At 43.0% G+C, this 27,997-nt stretch overlaps 1 protein-coding gene across 3 annotated transcripts; it reads left to right on the top strand.

The window, feature by feature from the left end:
- The first annotated feature begins 17 nt into the window (after window positions 1-17).
- Window positions 18-27,997, top strand: prkcha (protein kinase C, eta, a). 3 transcript variants are annotated; one of them, XM_078796122.1, is made up of 14 exons: window positions 18-162; window positions 5,409-5,775; window positions 10,714-10,777; window positions 11,333-11,486; window positions 12,906-12,940; window positions 13,026-13,316; window positions 13,399-13,532; window positions 13,604-13,735; window positions 13,821-13,994; window positions 16,739-16,893; window positions 17,701-17,839; window positions 20,572-20,760; window positions 26,686-26,832; window positions 26,911-27,997. In XM_078796122.1, exons 2-14 carry the CDS (start codon window positions 5,425-5,427, stop codon window positions 27,058-27,060), a joined length of 2,115 nt encoding a protein of 704 aa, XP_078652248.1. In that variant the 5' UTR covers window positions 18-162; window positions 5,409-5,424; the 3' UTR covers window positions 27,061-27,997. The 3 variants fall into 3 exon arrangements, with proteins under 3 accessions (XP_078652248.1, XP_078652247.1, XP_057946599.2); XM_078796121.1 differs by lacking the exon at window positions 18-162 and adding an exon at window positions 2,124-2,144; XM_058090616.2 differs by lacking the exon at window positions 18-162 and having other exon boundaries at window positions 5,201-5,775; window positions 13,026-13,099; window positions 13,187-13,316; window positions 26,911-27,996.

The raw sequence follows: 27,997 nt of genomic DNA, 5'->3' as shown, positions 1-27,997 counted from the left end.
GCCAGGTCCCCCAGCGCTTACTGGAAAACCGACTGTTTGTCAAAGCAGAGAAGTGTCTTTTCCACACAGAATCCGTATCGTTCCTGGACTACAATCGGGGAAAAGGCAGTTTCGAGGCAGACCTGGAGAAGATAAGTGGCCTACAGAGCAGACCAGACATGAGTGAGTAAGACAACCAGGAGATGAAAACATTCATTCATTCATTTATTATCCCAGCTGTCTTCGGGCCAGCCAATCACAGGTTACATATAGTCAAACAACCATTCACACTCACATTCATACCTATGGACAATTTGGAGTCGCTAATTAACCTAGCATGTTTTTGGAATGTGGGAGGAAACCGGAGTACCCGGAGAAAACCCACGCATGCACGGGGAGAACATGCACATCCACACAGAGATAGCCGAGGGTGGAATTGAACCCGAGTCTGCGCGCTAACCACTCGACCGCCGTGCCGTGAGATGAAAACATACAATGTTTTTTTATGGAGGTTAAAAGTCATTCAATGTTTTAGCTTAGTTCAACTCCCTGCCCAATGATGTGATAGCAACATCTCCTCAGCTTGAAGGGATGGAATCATGTGGTGGGCCTAGATCCACCCCCTGTGGACAGCCTCTACTTTGGTATTGTTTTAGGAGGTGTATGCTGTGTCTGATTGTGTGTTTTTAATCATCATGTATGATTAAAAAAAACAGAAGAATGTATGGTTCTAGTTTGGTTCTGATTACGTTATTGGACCTCATGGTTCTGACAGTATCTGATAAAAGTGACAATACTGTAAAAATTAAACTTGTTTATAACTTAGAGCTATAAATAGCTGATGATATAAGTGAGTGAACATGTTCAAAGAATGTTTAGTGTGAGCACTGCCTTGATCCTCTTGGGCATGGCATTCCGGAATCCTCTTCCACTCCTGAGCTGGAATTAGACAGCCTAGTGCTCCTCCTTCCTTCCCGACTGAGGATGCCCAGAAGAGCAATATGTTCTGCTGACAGCCACCAGGGGGCGTACTTGTATGAGGATTTCTATCATGTGTGACGTATTGTACTTTTATTTTGATGCATTATATTCCTCAGTTGGCTGCAGCTTCACACAATAACCAGCACAGAAAGCTTTATAGATCTTCCAGAATCTGCACCTATTCCAAGTAGTATTTCTTTGGATGTCCAAAATAGTCTGTTTTAATTTAATTCACCCATAGCCCCATAGCCCCAGGCCTCACAGCTAGAAGACCAGAGTTCAATTCCACCGTCGGCCATCTCTGTGTGGAGTTTGCATGTTCTCTCCGTGCATGTGTGGGTTTTCTCCGGGTACTCCGGTTTCCTCCCACATTCCAAAAACGTGCTAGGTTAATTGGCAACTCCAAATTGTCCATAGGTATGAATGTGAGTGTGAATGGTTGTTTGTCTATATGTGCCCTGTGATTGGCTGGCCACCAGTCCAGGGTGTACCCCAACTCTCACTCGAAGACAGCTGGGATAGGCTCCAGCACCCCCCGCGACCCTCGTGAGGAAAAAGCGGTAGAAAATGAATGAATGAATAATGATATTCCTCAGTTGGCTGCACGTCGGTCGAGTGGTTAGCACGCAGGCCTCACAGCCAGGAGACCGGAGTTCAATTCCACCCTCGGCCATCTCTGTGTGGAGTTTGCATGTTCTCCCCGTGCATGCGTGGGTTTTCTCCGGGTACTCCGGTTTCCTCCCACATTCCAAAAACATGCTAGGTTAATTAGCGACTCCAAATTGTCCATAGGTATGAATGTGAGTGTGAATGGTTGTTTGTCTATATGTGCCCTGTGATTGGCTGGCTGGCCACCAGTCCAGGGTGTACCCCGCTTCTCGCTTGAAGACAGCTGGGATAGGCTCCAGCACCCCCCGCGTCTCTTGTAAGGATAAGTGGTAGAATACCAGAATGAATGAATATTCCTCAGTTCACAACTGTTTCTCCAGTTCAGTGTCATTGGAACGCTGGAGCCTACCCCAGTCTGCTCATCTCACAAACGATGGACTACACCCTGAACTACTACACACAATATATATGAAGGGGATTAGTGAACAACTATATGTATGTGTGTTTATACAGTGGACAACAGCAGGAAAGACGAAATTAAACTTTAAGCATCAGGATGGAGATCAAGGTCAAAGGTGAGATAAAACTTTGCAGATAAACAACCGCGGTGTGTGGTGTTTTCGGAAGAATAGGTTTTTTTTTTGTTATTTTGGTAAATTGAGGTACTGACAGAGGCCCACTTGTCAACAGACCAGTATGGGGTTGGCTCTGTTGGTGGTGGTGGTGGGAGAGTTAGGGAGTGAGTTTGTCTCTTCACGATCCCATCAGCCCCGGCCTGAGCTCTTAATGCTGCCCTGACGCCTCACTGGCGCATGGGCCACGCTGGCCTGCCGCACATCTGGACCCAATTACCCAGGAGGGGCTGTGACAGTCCACACACCCTCGGCTGCATTGTCCACGCTACATTCTCATCAGTCCATCGCTGTTGTTCTTTCTGCACCACTTCCTTTATTATGCATCTATCAAAAAGCTCAAGGGTTCCTTTTCTTCTTCCTTGAACTGTTATCCACTGTTTTTATTTCTTGATTTATGACGGCTTCTGCTTCAGACACTATGCAGACGTGATGGTTAGCGTGTGTGATCGCTCTCGTTGAAGTTCTACCATCTTTGTTTACACATTTTGCCTGTCTCCGGTGGCACTAGGTAGCTAGCTATAGTTATCCACAGACTCCAAATTCATTCATTCATTCATTTTCTACTTTTGCTTCTGCTTTTTCCCTCACGAGGGTCGCGGGGGTGCTGGAGCCTATCCCAGCTATCTTCGGGCGAGAGGCGGGGTACACCCTGGACTGGTGTATGTATGTGAGTGTGAATGATTGTGTGATTGGCTGGCGACCAGTCCAGTGTGTACCCCGACTCTCGCCCGAAGACAGCTGGGATAGGCTCCAGCACCCCCGCGACCCTCATGAGGAAAAAGCGGTAGAAAATGAATGAATGAATGAATTTGGAGTCTGTGGATAACTATAGCTAGCTACCTAGTGCCACCGGAGACAGGCAAAATGTGTAAACAAAGATGGTAGAACTTCAACGAGAGCGATCACACACGCTAACCATCACGTCTGCATAGTGTCTGAAGCAGAAGCCGTCATAAATCAAGAAATAAAAACAGTGGATAACAGTTCAAGGAAGGTGTACCCCGCCTCTCGCCCGCCTCTCGCCCGAAGATAGCTGGGATAGGCTCCAGCACCCCCGCGACCCTCGTGAGGAAAAAGCAGTAGAAAATGAATGAATGAATGAATGTTCAATTGGGACCTGATGCCTGTATCTAATGACAAATGACCACAAAATAGCATAAAGACAACAAAGTACGCTGTTTGATTGATGGTGCTTTATAGATCAAGTGCAATATAAATGTTGGCAGTCATGAAACACAAATAGCTCCAAAGCTCCCAACACCAAAGAAGAAGCAAAGTGGGCGGTATTGGAGTTCTAATGTAGATGCCCTGAATGAGGCCTTCCAGGGGTTATGGAGAAAAGACAGTTGCCATTTTTTTAAGCCAAATGAGAGAAAATGTGACTGTTTACTTTGCAAGTGGATGTTCTGCTTGTTTCTAAAATGTTAAGTTGAGGCCACGGTGCTTCGCCAGAGGATTGAGCTGTCCTGGTTTACAAAGACATCAAAATGAGCCCAGACTGTGAAGTACACGGACGAACTAATGCTGCAGCCCAAATTAAGTCATAAACTGTCTTTTCCTTATTTACTGGAGGTTTGTGGCTGAAAATACACCAGAAATACAACATGCTCATAAAACACACAACTCTTGCATGCCAGTCGGGTGTCTAGAGTCACAGACAGATTTGGAGAGCTCTCCCATGGGGGGCATAATTCATGATTTGACATGGTCATACGGAGCGAAAGTGCGTCTGACTGGCTGGAAAGAGGAGAATGTAATGCAGCGTAAGAGGGGGGGTGGGGGGTGGAAGGGGAGTTTGACAGAGGAAGGGAGGAAAAAGTGGAATTTCTACAGAACAAAGACACAAAATAAATCATTTTGGACTGTAAAGATGTCACATGTGGCTCCACTGTGAAAGTAAGAGAATGCGGAAGTCCAATACAATACACAAAGTTGCTTCATCTTCAGCTCCGATAGTCCTCTACTGCCCTCTGCTGGGCGGTTTGGGGTTGCAACGAATATGCAATTACTTCCTTCGCAGCGTTAGTTATCCTTTCATTTGCAGCGGATACTTATGTAGAAAAAAAGGCACATTGTTTGATAGCTTTTCTTTGTGCTATTAACTCCACTATCTGTGTAAAATCGCTAACAACCCACACAGAAAGCTTAAAGCGTGAAGTGCATGACTGACACACATTATCGCCAAGGCTGCAGGCCACATGTGCATTATGGCAAGGCGGCCTGCTATCAGCCTGCTTCATCTCTGCTCTGTGTTTCAGAGATGTGTGGGATGTACCACCCTGCATCTTTATTTAGAACAGCTGGCCGAGTAAGAAAGACGCCGTTCTGCTGCTGACATTTTTGCTGAGTGGGGTCAAAGTTCAAGTCTAACACCAATAGACTGGAGACTTTGATGGTGGAAAGAAGGAATGGAAAGAGGGCGTCATTTTTAAGGAAGGCAACGATAGCAACAGGGCTATTGAATATTTCACAAAGTTTGAATAACACCTAAAAAAAGAAATTATTTCAATTCTAATGCCCCAGCTAACAGGAAGTAGCACCAAAGAACATCAATTACCCAATATATCACTGTCATTGTCGAGTGTCCGTAGTGTAAACAATGGCAGAGCAATGCAATATTCGTCCGTGTGGCAACACGTAGCTGATTGCCTCGTTCCTCCATTAGACTTAGTGATACACGTGAGACGTCGTGGTGACATTTTGTAACATTTTTGGTTGGTTGGTTATTTTTTTGTTTTAATTAATTTTGTGATTAAAATGTAAATATGAAATAGAAATGTACATACAATTAAGGAATTTATTTATTTAGCACATAATATTTTAATGGAAAAATAAATTCGGATGTAGCTGACGAAAGAAGCAGCTAACTAGCATGTCAATCAAGCAGGTAGGCGTCGACGCATCCGACTGATGCATTGTGGGTATTGGTGTTCCTCTCAGCATTGTCGTCCGTATTCAGCCACGTGACATGACAAACCAACGATGGCAGGTAGTTTTTTTAATGTCAAGTTATGCGGAACTTGTAGGTCCTGATTGACGTGTGTTTGATGTGGCTTCCTTTTCGCTCCACACTCAGCCCACTCGGGGCTCGGAGGAGAGAAAGGCGGATGTCAAAAAGTGTTCAAAGTTGTGTTGCCAGACCCACAACAAGTGCATCCTTTTAATACTTGAGTGTTTTAATGTTTTTTTGACTTCTTCTCTCAGTCTTCGCTTGCCAGACATGAAGTTTAACGGCCATATTAACCTGCGAATCGGAGAGGCGGTGGACCTGAAACCGACCACTTTCTCACGGCGACACTCCATGATTTTCCTAAAGAACGCTCCCGCCCTGGACCCTTACATCGTCCTCAAGGTGGACGACACCAAAGTGGGACAGACTCTGACTAAACAGAAAACCAACACGCCGACCTACAACGAGGACTTCGCCTTCTTGGTGAGAAACGGTCAACACATGGAGGTGGCCGTCTTCAACGAAACCCCCATCGGATATGATGACTTTGTGGCCAATTGCACCATCCGCTTCGAGGACCTCATGAAGACCTCCAACACGGGGGAGGTCTTCGAGGGATGGGTGAGTACAATGATTCCCACTACTAGCATAGCATGGTAAGACATTGGTGACCAACGTGTGGCACGCGGGACATTGCAACCTAAAATAATATGAATAGAGCCCACATCAAGATATTACAAAGACAAAAAGGTAATGTTTAATGGTACATACCAGACACTGAACAAAATTCCCCCCTAAAGAAAATGTTGAAAATGCCCTGGTTGTTTTTCATTGGGCCATTAAATTAGCTTACATGAAAACATTGATTGTATAGAAATTACAAGGCATTTTTTTAGAAAACTTCATCAATTATCATTTGAGTATCTCATTGTCTTTTGGTAATGAAAACATAGTCTAAATTAACAGTATTAGTAATGACAAATATTTTATGTTTCTGTCATGATTAATACACAGTTTTGGGTGTTTTTAATGTTAAAATTGAATTGTTACCGAAGCTGGGATAGACTCCAGCATATATGCAACCCTAGTGGGGATAAGCGGCATAGAAAATAGGTGGATGGAATTGTTATTGGGGATTCATAGTATAACGTTATAGCAATGCTAATGCTAGATGTATAAATAGTGAATGAGTTAACGATTGACGATTAACGATTGACAAAAACAAGCACAATATCAGATTGAAAGCAAAGCAGGAGCTGATTATTTTTTAATGGGAAAAATGTATTCAGCATCTGTTTTGGTTAGAGTCGGCTCTGCTGAAATGGATTCATTACGCTAACCAAGGTTCTACCCAAGGATCCCAGCATCTAACGTTATAGTAATGCTAATGCTAGATGTATAAATAGTGTTTGGTAGTGAATGAGTTAACGATTTGACAAAAACAAACACAATATCAGATTGAAAGCAAAGCAGGAACAGATAATTTTTTTATGGGGAAAATGTATTCAGCATCTGTTTTGGTTAGAGTCGGCTCTTCTGAAATGGATTCATTGCACTAACCAAGGTTCTACCCAAGGATCCCAGCATCTTTGCAGATTTTTGATCATACATTCATGTACTGACGAGACACGGATTGTGCTGATTTTGGCTGCATAAGCTTTGACCGAATCAGATCCAATGCTTACCTCGCTCACGGTGCAACCAAAAATAACAATATGTGAAGTAACACAGACTATGCAAGGCTCAAAATAGATGCTCGCAGACTGATATTCATGCAAAACAATATTATTTGATACCGATTTATATAACCCGCAAAGCACGCACATGGTTCCCAAACAGGAAGTTGTGCTACATTTGACGGCTACATGGTCTGTTTGGTGGAGTTACTGTGTTTTTAACATGTTACTTGCACCGTGAATGAGGGAGGGCGGGGAGGACCACGGCCATTTGCGTCATCTTTATCATCATCTTGTTCTTGGTTCTTTTGTCTTTTTTTTTCTCAGCGCAGAAGCCATGCAAACATCTTTGAATGTCACATTTAGACCGCACCCATGGCTGCTGCGTGATGGTGGTAATTGTGTTTTTCCCTGAGAAGTTAACACTTTGCAGCACCCTGCAATACATGACAATATCACTATACATGTGTACGGTACTTAAAACCTCTGCATTCAGCTTGTTTTTACTTTATTTTACTTTGTTTCAATGCTTAAACTTGAACATTTTCAACAATTCGGGGAGGAATTTAGCAGTTTTTATATCGTGACTCACTAAGGCCCTCACCAAGGAGTTTCCCCTGTTCTGGTCGGAGCGCTTTGTACACCTCACACTTGTTTCGTATTCAGTCAATGCTGCTGATTTCTCGGAAGTTTTTTCTATGAAAGATAGCAGTAATTTTCATTACTGTTGTTTTATTTAAGGTTGACACATCTGGAAGCATTTTTATAAAGATACCTATGAATTGGGCTGCACGGCGGTCAAGTGGTTAGCGCAGGCCACACAGCTAGGAGACCTGAGTTTGATTCCACCCTCGTTTGCATGTTCTCCTTGTGCAGGCGTGGGTTTTCCCTGGGTACACCGGTTTCCTCCCACATTCCAAAAACATGCTAGGTTAATTAGCGACTCCAAATTGTCCATAGGTATGAATGTGAGTGTGAATGGTTGTTTGTCTATATGCGCCCTGTGATTGGCTGGCCACCAGTCCAGGGTGTACCCCGCCTCTCGCCAGAAGACCACTGGGATAAGCTCCAGCACCCCCCTTTGACTCTTGTAAGGATAAGCGGTAGAAAATGAATGAATGATTGAATGTTTTTCCACACAGGCAGAACACAGAGTGCTTCTGTTGAGGTTGTTATCAGCGTGACATTTAGGGACTTTTTCCTCTGTCGTCAACCCGCCAACACTCGGCACCGCATTGTGGTTAAAGGTTGCATGCTCGACCGAACCCCGGGGCCTCTGTTTTTTTTCAAAAATCCGCCCAAACTTCATCTACTGTGTTCTGCTCTTAAACATCTGCATCACCCTTTCACCACGTGTGAGGCTTGATTCTTCACTTGCTACTTGTGTTTTCAGTAAGTAAACTGTTCAGACCTCTGACTCAGCCGTAGAATAGTCACAGTAACATCTAAAAAAAAGGCCTGCCGTGTTCTGGAGTCACATTCTTTTGACAGATTAAATTAAAAGTATAGTGAAGAAAAGAAGCTGATCATCTTCCCAGTAGCATTGTGGTTTATTTTCAATTCCTAAAAGATACTTGAATGATCTTTAGAGGGGATATTTTTTTTACGATGTTTGGATTCATGTCAAAATGCATTTCCTTTTATGTTAGTATGTCTTTTTTGGGGCTGCAGGGAATCATGTGCAAAGGCTGTCGAACTTAGAAAGTCTGCAAAGGCTCCTCCAATTGTGCGGTGCTTCTCCATTGAATAGAAGTCTGCATTCCGACCATCCTGAGTGGCCCATCAAACGCCAGGATGATTTGCACACTTCCATCCAGCTCTTTGAAAATGTCCACATTACCATGTAAAACGGCGAGAACTGTAAGTAAACGTAACAGAGTTTGATGTGGGGAGCCTTAAATCTTTCTATGATGTCAAAGGTTGACATTGATCTTACTGTTTGATGATGTCCGTAACTACTTCATAGTACGTACATAAATGGAACAAGATGAAGTAATGTGTACAGTTGTGTGTACATCACAGGACATGTTTTATGGGGAAATTATGTGTGTTGACTTTTATTAATGTTTGTTGTGTTAATGTGATGTTTACATTTAATCATGATCAAGATGGAGCCTCATTCATTCATTTTCTACTGCTTATCCTCACAAGGGCGTGGAGCCTATCCCAGCTGTCTTTGGGCGAGAGGCGGGGTACACCCTGGACTGGTGGCCAGCCAATCACAGGGCACATATAGACAAACAACCATTCACACTCACATTCATACCTATGGACAATTTGGAGTCGCTAATTAACCTAGCATGTTTTTGGAATGTGGGAGGAAACCCACGCATGCACGGGGAGAACATGAAAACTCCACACAGAGATGGCCGAGGATGGAATTGAACCCTGGTCTCCTAGCTGTGAGGTCTGTGCGCTAACCACTAGACCACCGTGCCGCCCTGAGATCTATCAGTCATTTCTAAAGTTTGGGACTCCAGCAAACCACAGTGAGAGTCATTATCCACAAAACACGGAACAGTAGTGAACCTTCTGTTTACCCCAAAAGCACAGTCACAACTCGTAAAACACCCAGACATAGTTGCTAATCGTGATTAACTTAAAAATAACATGATTAATCATTTGACAGTCATTATTCATTCATTCATTTTCTCTCACTTATCCTCACGAGGGTCGCAGAGGGTGCTGGAGCCTATCCCTACTGTCTTCGGGCGAGAGGCGGGGTTACACCCTGGACTGGTTGCCAGCCAATCACAGGGCACATATAGACAAACAACCATTCACACTCACATTCATACCTATGGACAATTTGGAGTCGCTAATTAACCTAGCATGTTTTTGGAATGTGGGAGGAAACCGGAGTACCCGGAGAAAACCCACGCATGCACGGGGAGAACATGCAAACTCCACACAGACATGGCCGTAGGTGGAATTAAACCCTGGTCTCCTAGCTGTGGGGTCTGCACGCTAACCACTCGTCCACTGTGCCGCCTGAGACGGAACAATTTTGAGTAATTTGTTGCAACAACCATTCACACTCACATTCATACCTATGGACAATTTGGAGTCGCTAATTAACCTAGCATGTTTTTGGAATGTGGGAGGAAACCGGAGTACCCGGAAAAAAACCCACGCATGCACGGGGAGAACATGCAAACTCCACATAGATATGGTCGAGGGTGGAATCGAACTCTTGTCGTCTAGCTGTGAGGCCGCATTGCAGCCCTTGGAGCATCACTGATGGCCTCCAAATGATCTCCTCCTTTGGCTTCCTGGTCCTCATCATCTCACGTGTCCTTCAGCTTGATACTGAGCAGGATGCTCCATTCTTATGTTACATCATGTCATATCTGTGATACATTATTAGTTATTATTAGAGTTTTCTTGACTTTTGGACGAGCAGGAAGTTAAGGTGGCTGATGGCCTGGTAAAGTATCTCCAGTATCTTGTTGTTGTTGTTGTTGTTGTTGTTATATTTACAATAATATCACTTTGTTCAAATGGCCCTTTAAATGTGTTTTACATACAATGGTACTATTTCCTGAATATGAACCGTGATGAGTACTTGTGTGTGTTAGGGAGCCATCCTAAGTAGACTTCCACAAACATCTGCAACCAGCACAACCTGCTGGGCCTGCTTTGCTGTCTCTTGTCTAAAGTGTTTAAATTCCTTTTGGCCTTACATAAGAGCAGGCACATGTACTGCACGTGTACTGTATGCAGCTAAGTACTTCTAGTCAACACACTTAACCTTTTTAAGTGAACCACTCATTCAGACTAATACTTTACACATCACACAAGACAATTTGTCTGGTTTTATTATCTTGCATCGCATCGACTGAATACAAATACTGTTCAATAAGACAAATATTATGTTTTGCAGATGGAATTGGAGCCCGAAGGCAAGATTTACGTCTTCATTCGGCTCAATGGATCCTTCATTGATGGTGAGGTCACGACATTGCTTTCTGTTGTTACCGCCACCAAGGAAGTTATGGTTTTGTGCCTTTTTTTTTTTATTGGTGCGCAATTTCCTTTTCGATACCTCCTAGCTGTGAGGTCTGAGCGCTAACCACTCGACCGCCGTGCAGCTCATTTTTTATGGTCTACTTAAAATCTGTTGTTAATGCCCACTTTTTGATTTTGCAGGTGACAAATGCTTAAGTCTACAAGTCAACGTCGGATGTGTTTTTTTTTTTCTACCACTGCTATGTTAAGATGACCTGAATGGTATTGTTCTGTATTCAACATGCGTCTTTCATTTCAGCCCAAGACAGGAAGAGACCTGTTTTGTCCTTTTAATGATCTGAGAAGATAGATAGATAGATAGATAGATAGACTTCCTTTATTGTCATTGCACAATAAACAGCAGTGAAATTGCCAACAAAATGTCGTTGCCTGGCTCCCATATAATAAAAAAATATATAATAATGTGGAGAATAGATGACATCAAATATGAACAACAATGTACAGCGTACATTGTGTGCTGGTCCTGTTTCCAGATGAGGCCACGGAGAAGCAGAAGAACCACAAAGAGTTCACCCGGAACCGCCACGGGGCCGTGAGACGGAAAGTCCACCAGATCAACGGGCACAAGTTCATGTCAACTTTCCTTCGTCAGCCCACCTTCTGTTTCCACTGCAAAGACTTCATCTGGTAAGGAAGTTGCAAAAGTGAGTACACCCTTTGCATTTCAGCAAACATTTCAAATCTTCTCGTGGAACAATACAAGAGAAACGAAAGCTGGGTGCAACACGTCAGTAGTACAGCTGGAGTAGATTTACGGTTAGCAGTTATTGTCTAAATAGCTGGCAACCTCACAATGTCCAATGAGTGAATATTTAGTATGAGTACCACTGTTGTCTGTTGATCCTACCAATTGAGTTAGTACTTTCCACTGTACTCCAGTTACTGGTATACATTACCTCAAATGACTGAAGTATGATTGATTGAGGGGGTGCTGGAGCCTATCCCAACTGTCTTCAGGCGAGAGGCGGGCTACACCCTGGACTGGTGGCCAGCCAATCACAGGGCACATATAGACAAACAACCATTCACACTCACATTCATACCTATGGACAATTTGGAGTCGCTAATTAACCTAGCATGTTTTTGGAATGTGGGAGGAAACGGGGAATGACGGGGAGAACATGCAAAGTCCACACAGAGATGGCCGAGGGTGGAATTGAACTTGTGTCTTTTAGCTGTGAGGCCTGCGCACTAGCCAGCTCGTCCACCGTGGAGCCCCTCTAGGAAAACATTCATTTTCTACTGCTTATCCTCACGAGGGTCGCGGGGGTGCTGGAGCGTAGCCAATCACAGGGCACATATAGACAAACAACCATTCACACTCACATTCATACCTATGGACAATTTGGAGTTGCTAATTAACCTAGCTTGTTTTTGGAATGTGGGAGGAAACCCACGCATGCACGGGGAGACCATGCAAACCCCACACAGAAATGGATGAGGGTGGAATTGAACTCGGGTCTCCTATCTGTGTGGCCTGCGCACTAACCACTCGCTCACTGTGCAATTCATTCATTCATTCATTTACTACTGCTTATACTCACAAGGGGCGCAGGGGTGCTGGAGCCTATTCCAGTTGACTTCAGGTGAGAGGCGGGGTACACCCTGGACTGGTGGCCAGCCAATCACAGGGCACATATAGACAAACAACCATTCACACTCACATTCATACCTATGGACAATTTGGAGTCGCCAATTAACCTAGCATGTTTTTGGAGTACCCGGGGAAAACCCACGCATGCAAACTCCACACAGAGATGGCCAATGGTGAGATGGTGGGATTGAACTCGGGTCTCCTAGCTGTGACCACTCAACCGAGAATCGATTTTAGATATTTCAACATGGAGGCACACATCACTACTCCTCAGTGACCTAAGTCTGGGACCGTGATGCTATCGCCATACCTGACTTTAGGCTATGTGTTGACTTACACTCGTGTATATACGGCTATACACTGACTACTCTAAAGTATATGCTTGTGAGAAGATACCAGTTTGAAATGTGAGATACCGGAAGTCATGGCTTCCTGCATGTTTTTTGTTGCAGGGGTGTTTTTGGAAAGCAGGGCTACCAGTGCCAAGGTGACTTTATGACTTTCTACTTAAACAATCACAGACAAGATTTGGCTCTTTTTTTTTATTTCTGACTGTTTTTTTTTTCCTTTAGTGTGTACGTGTGTGGTTCACAAACGCTGCCACCAACAGGTTGTCACGGTGTGTCCACGCATGAGGAAGTCACAGGTACCAACGTTGTTGTTGTTGATGTTTTCCTGTTTCTGTGCCACGTTGAGGAAACTTAACATGAACATGAATGTTGTTGTTTTGCAGCCTGCGTGCCCTGGATTCAGCATCAACATCCCCCACCAGTTCAGCATTCACAATTACAAGTCGCCTGCTTTCTGCAACCACTGCGGATCGCTGCTGTGGGGTTTTGTCAAGCAGGGTTTGCACTGCAAAGGTAAGTGTCGGTGTGGGAGATCATCAGCTGTTCTTTACGACGTACAGTTTTTTCCACTCTATGCTTCCTTCCTCTCCCCCAGTCTGTAAAATGAATGTTCACATCCGATGCGAAGGCAACGTGGCGCAGAACTGCGGAGTCAACAGCGTTGAACTGGCCAAAATGTTGACAGAGATGGGCGTGCAGCCCCGAGAACTCTCCCAAAACACTCCACTAGTAAGCATCTTCTCATTGCATCAAGTATAAAGCACACGGTGCCGAGGTGCGGACCTTCTTTGTCCTTCCAGAATCCTGTTGTTGGTCGCATAAAAAAGGCCTCAGAAAGGAGGAAGAGCGTAAAGTCTCGGCCGGAGATCCCTCATTTTTCCATCTCAGATTTCACATTTCTTCAAGTGCTCGGCAAAGGCAGCTTTGGCAAGGTGGGAAAGACGTGTTAAGTTGTTACGGCGGCCTTTCCCGATGACTGGAATGACGTGTGTGTGTGTGTGTGTCCTCTATCCGCAGGTGATGCTTGCAAAGCTAAACAAGAATGATCGAGTTTTTGCAGTCAAGGTGCTGAAAAAGGACATCATCATGCAAGACGATGATGTGGAGTGTACCATGACTGAAAAGAGGGTCCTGTCCCTCGCCAGCTGTCACCCGTACCTCACACAGTTGTACTGCTGCTTCCAGACCTTGGTGAGTAAAGACGCACGCATCCGATAAAGATACTTACAGTATGTCACACACCTTTGGAGTATTTGGAGTGTTTTATTACTGCATACACAACAATAAGTATTTAGACTGCTATCTGGATGACCCCCATATCCCATACTTTTCAGGTTATTTTGAACACAAACTGATTTTTATTGCCATTGGTTTAGACATGAATGACTGTGTTGAGTTATTTTGATGGGATGGCAAATGGACGCTGTTGTTAAAGCTGTACACTAACTACTATACATGTATAAAAGGGTCATTTGATTAGTGTTTTTCCATGAAAATGTGAGGGGTATACTCACTTTGTGATATAGTTTTAAAATAATTTCAAGGGAGTGAATAAAGATGCCTAAAATCTTGTTACATGGAAAAAGCAATAAGTGAACTGGTTTGCATTGCCGTTGGTTTGTTGTGCGTACGGCACTGCAGCACATGAAGCGGTCAACAGGTGGCAGCAGTGTGCCGCTTGTCACGAGCCACGTATCGTCTGTTGACATTAGTGGTGGGCAAAACCGTTTCATTCCAGTGAAGCGGATTATTCCGTTTCATTCAGTAAAAAGATCCGTTCATTTCGGTAAATTTGTCGTTAGACTGTGATCGACCTGTGCATAGACCCGGTTAGCTGTGTCGAGTCAGTCCGTTCATTTTATGTTCACGTTCGTTCCGACTCAACTGTCGGTCATGAATGAACGGCCGACGAGTGTCGGTCAATCTCTCGGTCTCGGTCTTTCAGTCAGCTAACCCCCACCCACCCACGCAGCGAGGCGCGACGATAGGATAAGACAGGCAAGTACGCGGAGATAGTCCCGCAATGCAAAAAAAGAACGGTGAACTGACTCTTCAGCCAATCACAAAAAAAGCATTTGCAACTGAACTGACTGAACGGGTATTTTACGGACCTCGTTCATCCCATTCACAAAAAAAAAGAACAAATTCTTTTGACCCGTTCGTTCGTGACCGACACACCACTAGTTGACATTGCTCCTTTTCCAAGCTGAGCTCTGACTCAGCGGCAGGTCAGTCCTAATCGTCTTTAGGTGTTTTGAGCCTCTGCTGACCTATTTCACCCTTGTTCAGAATAGACTAACACGGAGATGAGAATTAACTCCGAGAAGCCGACACCTTCACGGCAACTCAACATCACAGAGTGGCGTCGTGTTGTGTTTTCAACAGGAAGGTACACCGTGTGACCAAATGTGGCGGTAGCAGCATTAGGCTTTACACCTAGCAGCATAATGTGTGTTGTAAGGAAGCATTTAAACAAGATTAAAACAACAACACAGATTTGCATTGGTGGTTGTAATACAGTGCCATAGTGAATTCTGATTGGGTGTGAAGTTCATCTGGTATTTCCGGTTTGGTTCATCTAACTTGTTTTGCTTGTTTCCTTGAGCAGACGTACAAATATTTCGAGCAATACAGTATTCTTCTACCAAAACCGTCAATACTCTCTGGTCCGAGTAGTAGTAGACGTAGTACATCAACAGAACACTTTATATCAGGTGTCTCAAACACGCGGGCCAAATGTGGCCCGCAGGACACTAGTTTGAGGCCCCCGCCTTGATATGAAACTTTAATGTTAGTTCGGCCCGCGCAAGTTTGATATGGATGCTGTATGGTATCATGTACCCAGAAAAAATTATTACGTTTGATTAATGTTCATGTTAAAGGTTAAATAACTGTTAATAGTTATCCTCCCTATCCGTGTGGAAGTGGTAAGTTTTTGGCTATTTAAGTTTAAAGGAAATAACTTGAAGGCTACCGTTTAGGTCGCTAGCTTTCTAGTTTGCGAGTTAGCATGTGTCTCAAGACCCTGCAGTTGCGCAATATGTTGTAAATAAAAAGAGTATAAATGTGACTATAGTCGTGTTTTGTCATGTCTACAGGGCTCTAATAATGCTTTGTTCATTTTAATCTGAAATAAATAATTTTATATGTGGTTTCTTAGGTTTTTGTTATTTGCCGTTTTATTATTATTATTATATTTATTTGTTTATTACTGATTGATTGATTTTCTTTATTCTTGATTTATTTATTTATTTTTCATCTTATTTTGGCAGAAAAATAAAAATTAAGATATTTGAGAACAGTGGAATGTTTTATCAGAGCTTTTATTGTAGAAAATTGCAACCAAAGCAAAGTTTTTTTTAATTTGTTTTGTTTTTAATAAATGCATTTTTTGGGGGGGGGAAACCTGATGCGGCCCAGTCTCACCCAGACCCGAGCTCCGGTGGCCCCCAAGTAAATTGAGTTTGAGACCCCTGCTTTATATGAAGGATTTAAAAAAAAATAATACATTTTATATGTGTAACTGTATGATACTGCACAGTAAACAAGTACAACACAGATGAAGTGTAGTACTGAACAAGTACTACTCTCTACTCCCTGCAGCAGTACTTGGCTGCTGTCTGACCATTTGATGAAGCTTTATACGCAGACCCATGCATTACATCCTCCAGCCCACTGATTTTCACTCTAGCTTTTATTTCTACATTACGTACGGCGGAACGTATCCCGTAATGAGAAAGAAAGATTTATGAATTCGATCAACATTTTTTTCACCCCACTAACTTCAAACCACACTCAGTTCTACAGCGATCCATTATAGCAAGACGTGAAGTCTAGGAGATTGGAGCCATGTCCTTGAAGCCAATGACTGCTAGATAATGCGTGTAAGTGTGGATAAAAGTATAATTCCCGTCTTCCTGCGTCTTCTCACACAGGACCGTCTCTTCTTTGTAATGGAGTTTGTAAGTGGTGGGGATCTGATGTTCCACATCCAGAAGTCCAGGAGATTCGAAGAACCCCGGGCGTGTTTCTACACGGCGGAGATCACTTCAGCGCTCATGTTCCTGCATGGCAAAGGCATCATCTACCGGTGTGAATCCCTCTGACACACACACAGAACTAAATTACTTCTACACTAAATCTCAGCAATTCCCAGGAGTTAGATTCCGAGACCACCGACGGATAGCGAGGAACCCATCTAACCCAAAGTCCTGCAACTTCAGGCTGAATTATCATCTGATTTCGGATCAACATTTGCAATAAGAGTAACTTAGTTCAGATTAAGCTACAGTAACGCTCCTCGTATGTGTAGTTGCGTTGTTCACTCGTGAAAGGAAGATTAAAAACATAGAAACACATAAAAGTAATACCTTAATAATTATGTAAACAACCCAGCCACTTTAGTGACTTGCCACTGGCCATTCCCACCTTTTATTTAGAACTCATTTATTGTATTGTGTGGATATGTAGTATGCTGACATTGTGTGTTTTATTATCATTACATTAACGTTATCGTTACATTAACGCCCAGTTTGGACTTTTAGGATAAACAATCAGACTGCACTTCCGGAATAACAAACAAAAAACAGACTGTGTACATATATTTATACTGTTATTCTGTATATTTTGTATTTTTCATTCTTTTTTAATAGATGTGTCTGCACCAACTATACCAAAACAAATTCCGAGTATGTGTTTGATCATACCTGGCAATAAACCCTTTTCTGATTCTGATCATGTTTATAAATGATTACCAACCATTTTGTGAGTGATTCTTTTCTGGGGAAAAAAAGCGAGCCTGCAGCCACATATTGACCAGTCTACAGCAACGGCATGATGGCGTCTAAAGGCAAATATGTCATTTTCACCTTCTCCATTTCTTTCTGTTGCCCTTTAGCGATCTCAAGCTAGACAACGTTCTCCTCGACAAGGACGGCCACTGCAAGCTGGCAGACTTTGGCATGTGCAAAGAAGGCATCTTTGACGGCATCGGAGCCAGAACTTTCTGTGGCACCCCTGACTACATTGCCCCTGAGGTCAGTTCAGACGGTTGGTTTCTAGTATGATGCATATCCAAGGCTCCTCCCTTTTCCTCTAAGCACAGACAGACTCCCTTGTGACGCACCGGAAGCCAGCAAAGCTTTTGAGGTCAACTGTTAAACAATGCTGGAGTTCACCTCAATGTTTTTTTTTTTTTACACAATGAGCCATTAAGATGGTCGTTATCCCATTTTAGGAATGTATTAGGATGAAAGATATGTTGGTTGTTTGGCTGCACTCCATTTGGAGGCGCTGTTGAGTCAGTCAAACTAATTTATGGTCCAAACAACAACATGGGAAATTAAGCAACTCATTTGGGAAGCTTTGTAATGCTCATTATTTAAGTAGGAGTTCAGGACATCACAGAATTTCTCCCTTAAAAAAAAATACATTTAGTCATTAAAATTCCCTATAGGTGATCAATTTAGTGTGAGTGTGAATGGTTGTTTGTCTATAGTTGGCCTGTGATTGGCTGGCCACCAGTCCAGGGTGTACCCCGCCTCTTGCCCGAAGACAGCTGGGATAGGCTCCAGCATGCTCGAAACCTTATTGAGGATAAACGGTAGAAAATGAATGAATGAATAATAAGGGATGAAACAGGCTGCACTGCGGTTGCGTGGTTATTGCGCAGGCATTACAGCTAGGAGACCCGAGTTCAATTCCACTCTTGACCATGTCTATGTGGAGTTTTGTGTGGGTTTTCTCCGGGTACTCCGGTTTCCTCCAACATTCCAAAAAACATGCTAGGTTAATTAGCGACTCCAAATTGTCCATAGGTATGAATGTGAGTGTGAATGGTTGTTTGTCTATATGTGACTGGCGACCAATCCAGGGTGTACCCCGCCCCTCGCCCGAAGACAGCTGGGATAGGCTCCAGCATGCTCGAAACCTTAGCGAGGATAAACGGTACCCCCGCGACCCTCATGAGGAAAAAGCGGTAGAAAATGAATGAATGAATGAATGATCAATTTAGTCTGACGCTGAGTGCAAAGTTAGTTTCTCACTATTTTCTCAAACATTTTGATTCATATGCAGACCGTTGACAGGAAATGGCTGGCGATTATCAGATAGCGATGCTTTGTGGAAATGCACAGAGCACAAAATCATATAAAATATGTGAAAACAGTTATTGAGATGCATTACCTCTAATGACTTGACGTGTCAAGAGTATCGATATTTTGATCTGAGAATCCCATTTTAGAACATAAATATCTGGTATCGATATTTCAGTATTGAGCCGCACATCACCACCAACGATATGATAGACCTGCGTTAAATTAAATATAGACAATCACCAACTGTTTAAATATGGCGGACACCCCCACATTTGTGCTTCAGCGTTCATGTGCCTGCATAATGGCAGATCTTTGGTCAGAATATTATTTGTATTTATTTTTTAAGCCGAAAATAGGCCCTAAGTTGGTAATAATTTATAAATAAAGTACCTGATAATCCAGGTTACATTTTTATGGGCGTATCAATTACTGTCACTCACTGGTGGTCCCGGAATGTAACCACCACGAAAAGCAGACTCCACTGTGTACCTTTCCATTGAGGGGCATATCAACTGGTGCATTCTTATAGGTGCCAACTTGGGGGCATGATACCTGGCCTGATACCAGACAAACCATGTGATGATCTTATTATCACATACTATTTAATCATGAGCTTATTATCACGTACTATTTAATATTTACTATTATACTAATATTTACTATACTATTTACTATTTAACGGCTGACATGTTGACAGAGCACAGATGGCAGCAAAACAAACACTGTGTGTTGGCTGTTCTCTGATTGGTTGTTTCACGGGCACGATACCAGAGCAGCGCGCTCTGAGTGGACAGCTACGGGGGCTGATACTCTATATTTTATCAGTATCATTGTATCATCATATTTCCTGTACCATTCATGGGCGGTTTCTAGGGTACAGGGCCAATTAATACTGTAGTATGTGACAATACTTTTTCTAGGGCCCTGTACCCTAGAAACCGCCCATGAATGATACGGGAAAAGGCCGAAATGATACTGTGTCAAAGCCCAAGTGATACTGATAAAATATAGAGTTTAACCATATGTGATAAAAAGTATTATCACATACTACACTATTAATTGGCCCTGGTATCGTGCCCGTGAAACAACCAATCAGAGAACAGCACACGAGTGCTTCGTGCCTAGTGCTTCTCCAGTCACCAAAAAACCCAAACTTGATCAATGGAACTTTAATTGTCAGACATTGATAAGATAAGACTGTTGATAAAATATTATTGTTGAAATATTTTTGCAATTGTTGTGTTTACACTGTTTAGATATAATACATGTAATAAACTGAACATTTTCTGGAAACACTTTTGATTAAATAGTACGTGATAATAAGCTCATGATTAAATAGTATGTGATAATAAGATCATCACATGCCAGTGTGATTCGGTTTCGGGCTGATACTGACACTTGGGGGCATGATACCTGGCCTGATACCAGACAAACCATGTGATAACCTATAAATATCACAGGGTATGGAGATTGTAAAAGAAAAAAACTTACGATATCATTTCAAGTACCATAATCACTGTGTTAAGTCTTTTTTTTTTTTTTAAACGATGGAGGCTCTTTGGTCCTCACAGGAACACACTGATTGAAAACATCCATCAACTGGACATCATGTAATTTACTGGTTTCCTTGAAGGCTCCTTGAGCTGTAATCAATAATGTTATGTCTATCACAGATCCTCCAGGAGATGCTGTATGGGCCGTCTGTTGATTGGTGGGCGCTGGGTGTGCTGCTGTACGAGATGCTGCAGGGCCACGCGCCCTTTGAAGCCGAAAATGAAGACGACCTCTTTGAGGCGATCCTCAAGGAAGAGATTTCGTATTCACCCTGGCTCAGCGAGGAGTCCGTCAGCATCCTTAAAGCCGTGAGTCTGCCTTCTTTATTTATTGTTTACGCTCTTAAAAAAAAAAAAAGACAAAGTGAATGAAATTTTGGATGAGTCACTGTCTGTCCTTGGCAGGCGTTTACTCTCCGCAGATTGCATCTGTCAGACTCAGTAGGGAATATCTCTTCGAGCTGAACTAATGATAGAAGAAATCAATTTCTCACTTGATCTGTGTCCTGCATCGCACAGAAGAAGACATTAAGCCGCGATCATTAACGTTAAAGAATCAATTTACCACTTTTGTGAGCAGTGCCTGTCAGAAATGGGCTTTGTTCTGCTTTTCATTTGCGCCATTTCATCTGTCAACACTCAACGCTGTCGAGTCACGGGCAGGCTTGCAAGAGCTCTCTTACCCAGCCAGCTGTTTGGCCTCTTTGGGCTCTTACATAACTATATTAAGTCATGGTCCAATGCCCGGTCTCAGTCAACTGGCTATAAATACAACAACCTCCTTCCACCCTCCCCTCTTACCCTTGTTGTTATCCTAGCATGCTTCACCGTGCCAAGCTCATTTGTGTCACATGTTACCAGGGCTCGACAATAACGATGTACCGATGGCCCGGGGCAAGTTAAAACAAAATTCGGGCAAGTAAATCCAATCAGTGATATTCCCGTTGGGCTAGTGCACTTTGGCATTCTGTACTGCCAAGAGTTTTTTTTAAAAGCGGTTCTTGTTGGGTGTTGGTAAAACATGGACTGCGTAATTCCGGTGGTAATTTGCAAACCAATCCTTGCAAATCTTGAAATGGACCAATCAGAATAGTTTATTTAGACCGCGGTCCACAGTTCTTGTTCGCGATCAACCAATCAGCAATGGTTTGACTATGAAAACATCTATCATGGCGTCCCTGCCAACATGGTCTAATTCTTCAACAACTTGTGAAGGAAAAAACAGCAAAAAGTGATGAACCAGTGCCTCCTAAACAAGTATTTTATTAGCGGCAGCAAATCAAATGATGGCACAGGTGAGTGAATCACATTGCTGTGACAATTTGAAGTGGTCACAATGAAACACCAGCGATTAGATCCAATACCAAGTGCTCATTTTGCACAAGCTACAAAATCTAGCGCTTCCATTTCTCTGTGTATTTTTCTCACCTTTTGCTTCACAAATTATTGTTTGACCGTTGAGCATTTTTTTCTGGATTAAAAACACTTTACTAGTACACAAATGTGTCTATTCGATAATGTTTCATTGTGGTGCACAACTTCTAAAAGGCAAAGTGCCTAGAAGTCTCTTGACAATCCAGACTTCCATGCAACGTCATGATCTATGTAGGAAAACAACCACAAGAAATTATAATCATTTCATCTTTATTTGAGATTCTCATGTGATGCCACAAAAATTACATGATATCATTATGGCAGTCTTTTCATTTTACATGGGGCAAGTTTGGGCAAGTAGTTCTCACCTTAAGGATTCCCCATGGGGAAGTCATTTTTGTATTTAATGTAGAGCCCTGGTTACATAAAAAGTCCTGTAAGCGAGTGGATTTTGAACGTGCTGCTCTATTTAGAAGAGTCGATCCACTGCAAGGTTCTCCGCGTTCCCATGAGCTTGTTCACAGGGTTGCTATCGCGAGCGCCATCGGATCTATAAAGAGTACAGCCAATATTGACAGGGGCTTGTTAAGTAAACGCACTCGCTTAGGATTTGTAGCTAGCGGCTACGTCGGTGTGTGCAAACTTTATGACTCGCGGTGCCATCAAACTTTGTCGCTCACAGTGCGACGAAACATCGGCAACGGCAAGTTCACGCACTGCATTAATCAACGACTTGATAAAGAACAGCTAAACATACAACTTTTCAAATGCCCGCAAGGTATGCTGGGTAGTCCATCTGCGACAACAATATGAGCGATGAACAATAATGGAATGGCCTTTATTGTCATTATACAAGATGTACAACGAGATTGGAGAGCTTATAGTCAAGTTTAAAAAAAAGTATATAAAAAGTAGAGTAAAAAAGACAATTTAACAAGATATATACAAGATATATACAAGATATCCAAAATATACACATAGTATTGCACAGGAGCATATGCAGGAGCAGACGTATTGCAGATATATTAATTTTAGTGCAATGATAAATGGGTCATAGTGCAAATAAATGGGTCATAGTGCAATCAAGCGAAAATGCAACAAAACACGGCAAAAAGTCTGTGGGAAAGAGTAGCGCATGCTACCCAGCATGCCCTGCGGCGGGAATATATGGGTGTTTTTTTTTTTGTCACGGGTATTGTGCATTGATATTTGTTCATATGCCCATGTGTTGTACTTTGGAAGGTTACTTTGTGGGTCATGTGTGTTGGCGTGTTGTGTTGTTTTGATGGCCTTTTTTTTTTTTTGTACAAGCTAAAGATTCATGCAACTACTTTGGTGACTCAAGCATGCCACAATAGCACTGCAAGTCATGTTGCCGGCTGCAGTTTCGATGTTAAAGGTTTAAAAACAGGAATTTGGAAATGCCCGGTGGGCCACAATTGAGATGCTTGGCTGGCGTGATGTAGCCTGAGGGCCGCACTTTGCCCACCCCTGGACTAGAGATCCATTGAGTAAAGCTTGTATGGAATCTTTGGTGGATAGTTGAGTGGATCGTCACATGTGAGGTCTTAACGTGAAGTGGCTGATCCCAGCTGGTGTGTGCAACTTCTTTTCCCTCTCAATGGACCACACTGGTGTGTTTTCTAAACACACTTTTGGGACGGCTCTCTGTGCTTTTCGTAACCAGACTAGCTTGACTCTCCATTGGGCAAACACAGTTCAAGTCTGAACATGTTGATAATGTGTGGTCAAACATCAACATGAGATTTCTACAGGCTGACACTTCAACTTTTCACACTTTTTTGACCTATAAATGTATTTAAAATGTCGTATTCTCGTATAAAGCAATGCCAACGTTTAAGAAAATGAGGTTTGCGCATCTGGAAGTGAGCCCTGAAAGAAGTTTGGGATGGCTCAGAACACTAAGTGAGCGTTTCCGGTTCCCTGTGACATCACATTGAGCTGGACTTCCTTATATGGGCGTGTCCGGGTACAAGCAGTACTAGCCGAGTGGGACCGGTCGCAGTGGAGTGGGTGTCCCTGGAGGCGGGCCATTCATTCATTCATTTTCTACCACTTATCCTCACGAGGGTCACGGGGAGTGCCGGGCACATATAGACAAACAACCATTCACACTCACATTCATACCTATGGACAATTTGGAGTCGCTAATTAACCTAGCATGTTTTTGGAATGTGGGAGGAAACCGGAGTACCCGGAGAAAACCCACGCATGCACGGGGAGAACATGCAAACTCCACACTGAGACGACCGAGGGTGGAAATGAACTCGGATCTCCTAGCTGTGAGGCCTATGGGCTAACCACTTGGATGCCGTGCAGTGTGGATTAAATTATAACAGACCATTTTGGACATCCAAAGAAATACTGCTTGGATTAGGTGCAGATTCTGGAAGATCTATAAAGTTTCTGTGCTGGTTATTGTGTGAAGCTGCTCTATAGGAGTCCACAACTCGATACAAAGGAGCATAATATGTCTCTTTTAAACCGTAGGTGCACATTTTCCATGTAATGGTGCTGACCCAGTTCCGCTTACTATTAAAGCAAGTAGCAAGTATAAACGACAACGGGCGGCACGGCGGTCTAGTGGTTAGCGCGCAGACCTCACAGCGAGGAGACTAGGGTTCAATTCCACCCTCGGCCATCTCTGTGTGGAGTTTGCATGTTCTCCCCATGCACGCGTGGGTTTTCTCCGGGTACTCCGGTTTCCTCCCACATTCCAAAAACATGCTAGGTTAATTAGCGACTCCAAATTGTCCATAGGTATGAATGTGAGTGTGAATGGTTGTTTGTCTATATGTGCCCTGTGATTGGCTGGCCACCAGTCCAGGGTGTACCCCGCCTCTCGCCCAAAGACAGCTGGGATAGGCTCCAGCACCCCCTGCGACCCTCGTGAGGAAAAAGCAGTAGAAAATGAATGAATGAATGAATAAACGACAACTGGCGTCTTATTGGTTCGGCAGATTTATCATTGCTACCACAAATAAGCAACATGCTAACGGTCGCACTAGCTGTAGTCAATCAGGCACGTGCAGCAGGGTGGGGGTACGGACTTAAATATCCTGATGGCCGTATGGTTAGATGGCCGTGTTTCACCCTTTACTGGTGGTGCCAGATTGTTACTCCTCCAAGGGATCTGGTGTCTACTCTACTGGTATGTGGGAAAGCGACCGCCTCAAATGTTTGATGTCAAAGAACGTGAGGAGAACGATGAAGTGGAAGTGTCATAAAATTCTGAGAAAACTTTTGTTTTATTCGGTTTCCTGTTTAGCATACATGAGAGTGCTTGCTATGTTTTTAAAGAGCGTTTTGTTTTGACAAAGCTGCCCTGGTCCTGACGCCTATAGCTGATATAAGGCGGGCCTATCAATCATCCCGGCAGCTTGGTTCTAATCTGGCGACTGTCACTCGGGACACGGCCGCTCATTAGTTTTGTCGTCTTTGTGTAAATGCCACTGCCAGCCTGAAGATGCGCACGTTACCGTTTAAGAATTCACGGCAAGTCAAAACAAAGTTGTCTTTTATTTCTTGCGACATCCTCTTTCATCTGCGAGCGTAAGTCGTTTAGGCTTTTATTGCTTCATTGTCAGCAACGCCTGCAAGTCTCTTGTACTACGCTGACCTTTGCCCAGCTGCTTGGCCGTGGGATGTGCCAGAAACAAAGGAGGGTGTGTTTTTTGTGACGGAGTAGGTCAGGACATGTTGACTCAATGCCGTTTTGGATGGGCTCCAGTTTGTACCTGACCTCAAAGATAGGGATATTTCACTTTTATATTTCACACTCTAACCTCATGGGGCCACTTCCTGTTTGAAGCCTCACGGTGGCTAATCAATTCATCGGCGTCATCCCGGTATCGTGATGTCGGAATGTGAACGGCACAACGAAGAGGACGATGTATAGTATTTCTAAATCAACCAGGACATTTATCTATCGGTCCACAGGATTGGATCAGGACTTCAATGTATCTGTGGTTTCAGGTAGGGCGGGAGGGGACCGCTAGATGATGTCATTGGCTAATTTGCATATTTAGCCATGACACAAAACTCAGTGTTTGTGTGCGGGCGGGTAAAACAGAGCCTTTTTTCTGCGCATTATCTCATGTTTTTAAACATTTAATTACATATATTAATATATATAATATATTGTAATATATGTAATTATTATTATTATATTATTATATTATTTTTATATTATTATATATAATTATTATATGTAATTAAAAGTTTATATATTATATATATATATAAATTATATATTATTATTATAATATAATATATATTATATATAATATATTATAATATATTATATTATTATAATATATTAATAATTTATAATTATATATAAAAAAAATAATGTTGTTTCATGTGTGCCATTAAGTGTGTGCTTATTTTTAAGATGGTGTACATGTTGTGTAAAATGATTAATCACTGTCAAGGGGCTGCACGGTGTACGAGTGGTTAGCGCACAGGCCTCGCAGCTAGGAGACCCGAGTTCAATTCCACTCTCGGCCAACTCTGTGTGGAGTTTACATGTTCTCCCCGTGCATGTGTGGGTTTTCTCCGGGTACTCCGGTTTCCTCCCACATTCCAAAAACATGCTAGGTTAATTAGCGACTCCAAATTGTCCATAGGTATGAATGTGAGTGTGAATGGTTGTTTGTCTACAGCTGGGATAGGCTCCAGCACCCTCTGCGACCCTCGTGAGGATAAGTGATAGAAAATGAATGAATGAATAATCACTGTCAAATGATTAATCGTGTTTTTTTAAGTTAATCACGATTAGCAACTATGTCTGAAATAGTTTGTGGTTATTTCACTTCTTTCATTTTTGTGCGTCCACAGTTGCTGACCAAAAACCCAAGCCGCCGCCTTGGTTGCGTGGCATCAGAAGGCGGAGAAAGTGCTGTGACCAGCCATCCCTTTTTCCGGAACATCAACTGGGAGAAGCTCAATCGCAGGGATATGGAGCCACCGTTCAAACCCAAAATAGTACGTGTAACACAAAAAAAAAACATCCAAGTCATTTTAATCCCAGTTAACGTCACCTCGACTTCATGTCCCTCACAGAAAACACCGGAGGACGTCAACAATTTTGACCCGGACTTTACGAGGGAAGAGCCCACCCTCACGCCCATTGACAACCCTCACATTGCTGCCATCAGTCAGGAGGAGTTTGAAGACTTTTCATTCACTTCGTCTGAGATGCAGGAGACTTAGGTCTACGTCGGAGGCGGCGGGCTTAGTGGCCGCAGTATGACTGACATTCCTCAGAGACGTGCGGAGTGGAGTCGCTCAAACGCGTGTTTGTCAAGAAATACGACTGGACAAAATGGCTTTTGGTTTGGACTGCATTGATTGGTCGATCCATCGAGCTTTTTATGTAAAGTTTGGACTTGTGGATACTTTTTTGGACCGACTGCTTCTTCAGTTTTTCCCCACTGTTGAATGAGCTTGCAGTTGGATGGTATGAGTGTGTTGTGTTTCCATTGTGACTGGAATGCCAGCTATTCCCAGAAAGCTTCCAGTTTGAATCCCGGAACAGCTGACTAGTGGTGTGTGTGTGTGTGTGTCATCATTTCTCATCCAATATGCAAATAAAAGTCACTTCAACCTAATGTAAATATGACTATTCAATGTTTTAATGTGACTGCAATCAACTCGCCTTCCAGCCGAAGCCAGCTAGGGTAGGCTCTATATTTTTTTTTGTTGAACGAGTGAGTATCTTCTGTCAGACCAATATGCCAAAGATGGCATGTAAGATGTGTTTTGAGATGCGTTAATAATTTTCAGTCATTTTTTTTTTCTTTCTAAAAAGTGTACAGACGTATTCAATAGGGTTGGGTCCTCCATGACGGCCCGAAAACTGAATTTCTGGAGTTTGCGAAGTAGTCTGCACACCGCAACTTCTGTTACTCTCGCCGTATGAAGTAAAAGTACATTTATTTTGCTTTTAACAGAATTTTTCTTTATTTTCCCAAGCTGCTGTGTCTCCCCCTTCCAGCACATCCCATGGGAAGCTGACCTAGTACATTGAATTATACTGGAATTGTCAGATAAACTCAGTCAACAGTTATTATTATTAAAAGCTCATCGGTTTATTTGAGTAATTTTCCGCTTTGTTGTGCCGTTTCCACCCTGTGATACATAGTCAACA

Source organism: Doryrhamphus excisus, linkage group LG14, assembly GCF_037039965.1.
Source record: "Doryrhamphus excisus strain RoL-2023G ecotype Guam linkage group LG14, RoL_Dexc_Guam_v1.1, whole genome shotgun sequence".
Classification (NCBI taxonomy): domain Eukaryota; kingdom Metazoa; phylum Chordata; class Actinopteri; order Syngnathiformes; family Syngnathidae; genus Doryrhamphus; species Doryrhamphus excisus.
This window is presented reverse-complemented; position numbering and strand designations above follow the sequence as displayed.

Bases quoted from the DNA above. Each gene is read 5' to 3' on its own strand.
- prkcha (XM_078796122.1), top strand. From the start codon at position 5,425: ATGAAGTTTAACGGCCATATTAACCTGCGAATCGGAGAGGCGGTGGAC. The intron at 5,776-10,713 runs GTGAGTACAATG...TATGTTTTGCAG, and splicing joins GGGAGGTCTTCGAGGGATGG to ATGGAATTGGAGCCCGAAGG. The intron at 26,833-26,910 runs GTACGTGTAACA...TGTCCCTCACAG, and splicing joins CACCGTTCAAACCCAAAATA to AAAACACCGGAGGACGTCAA.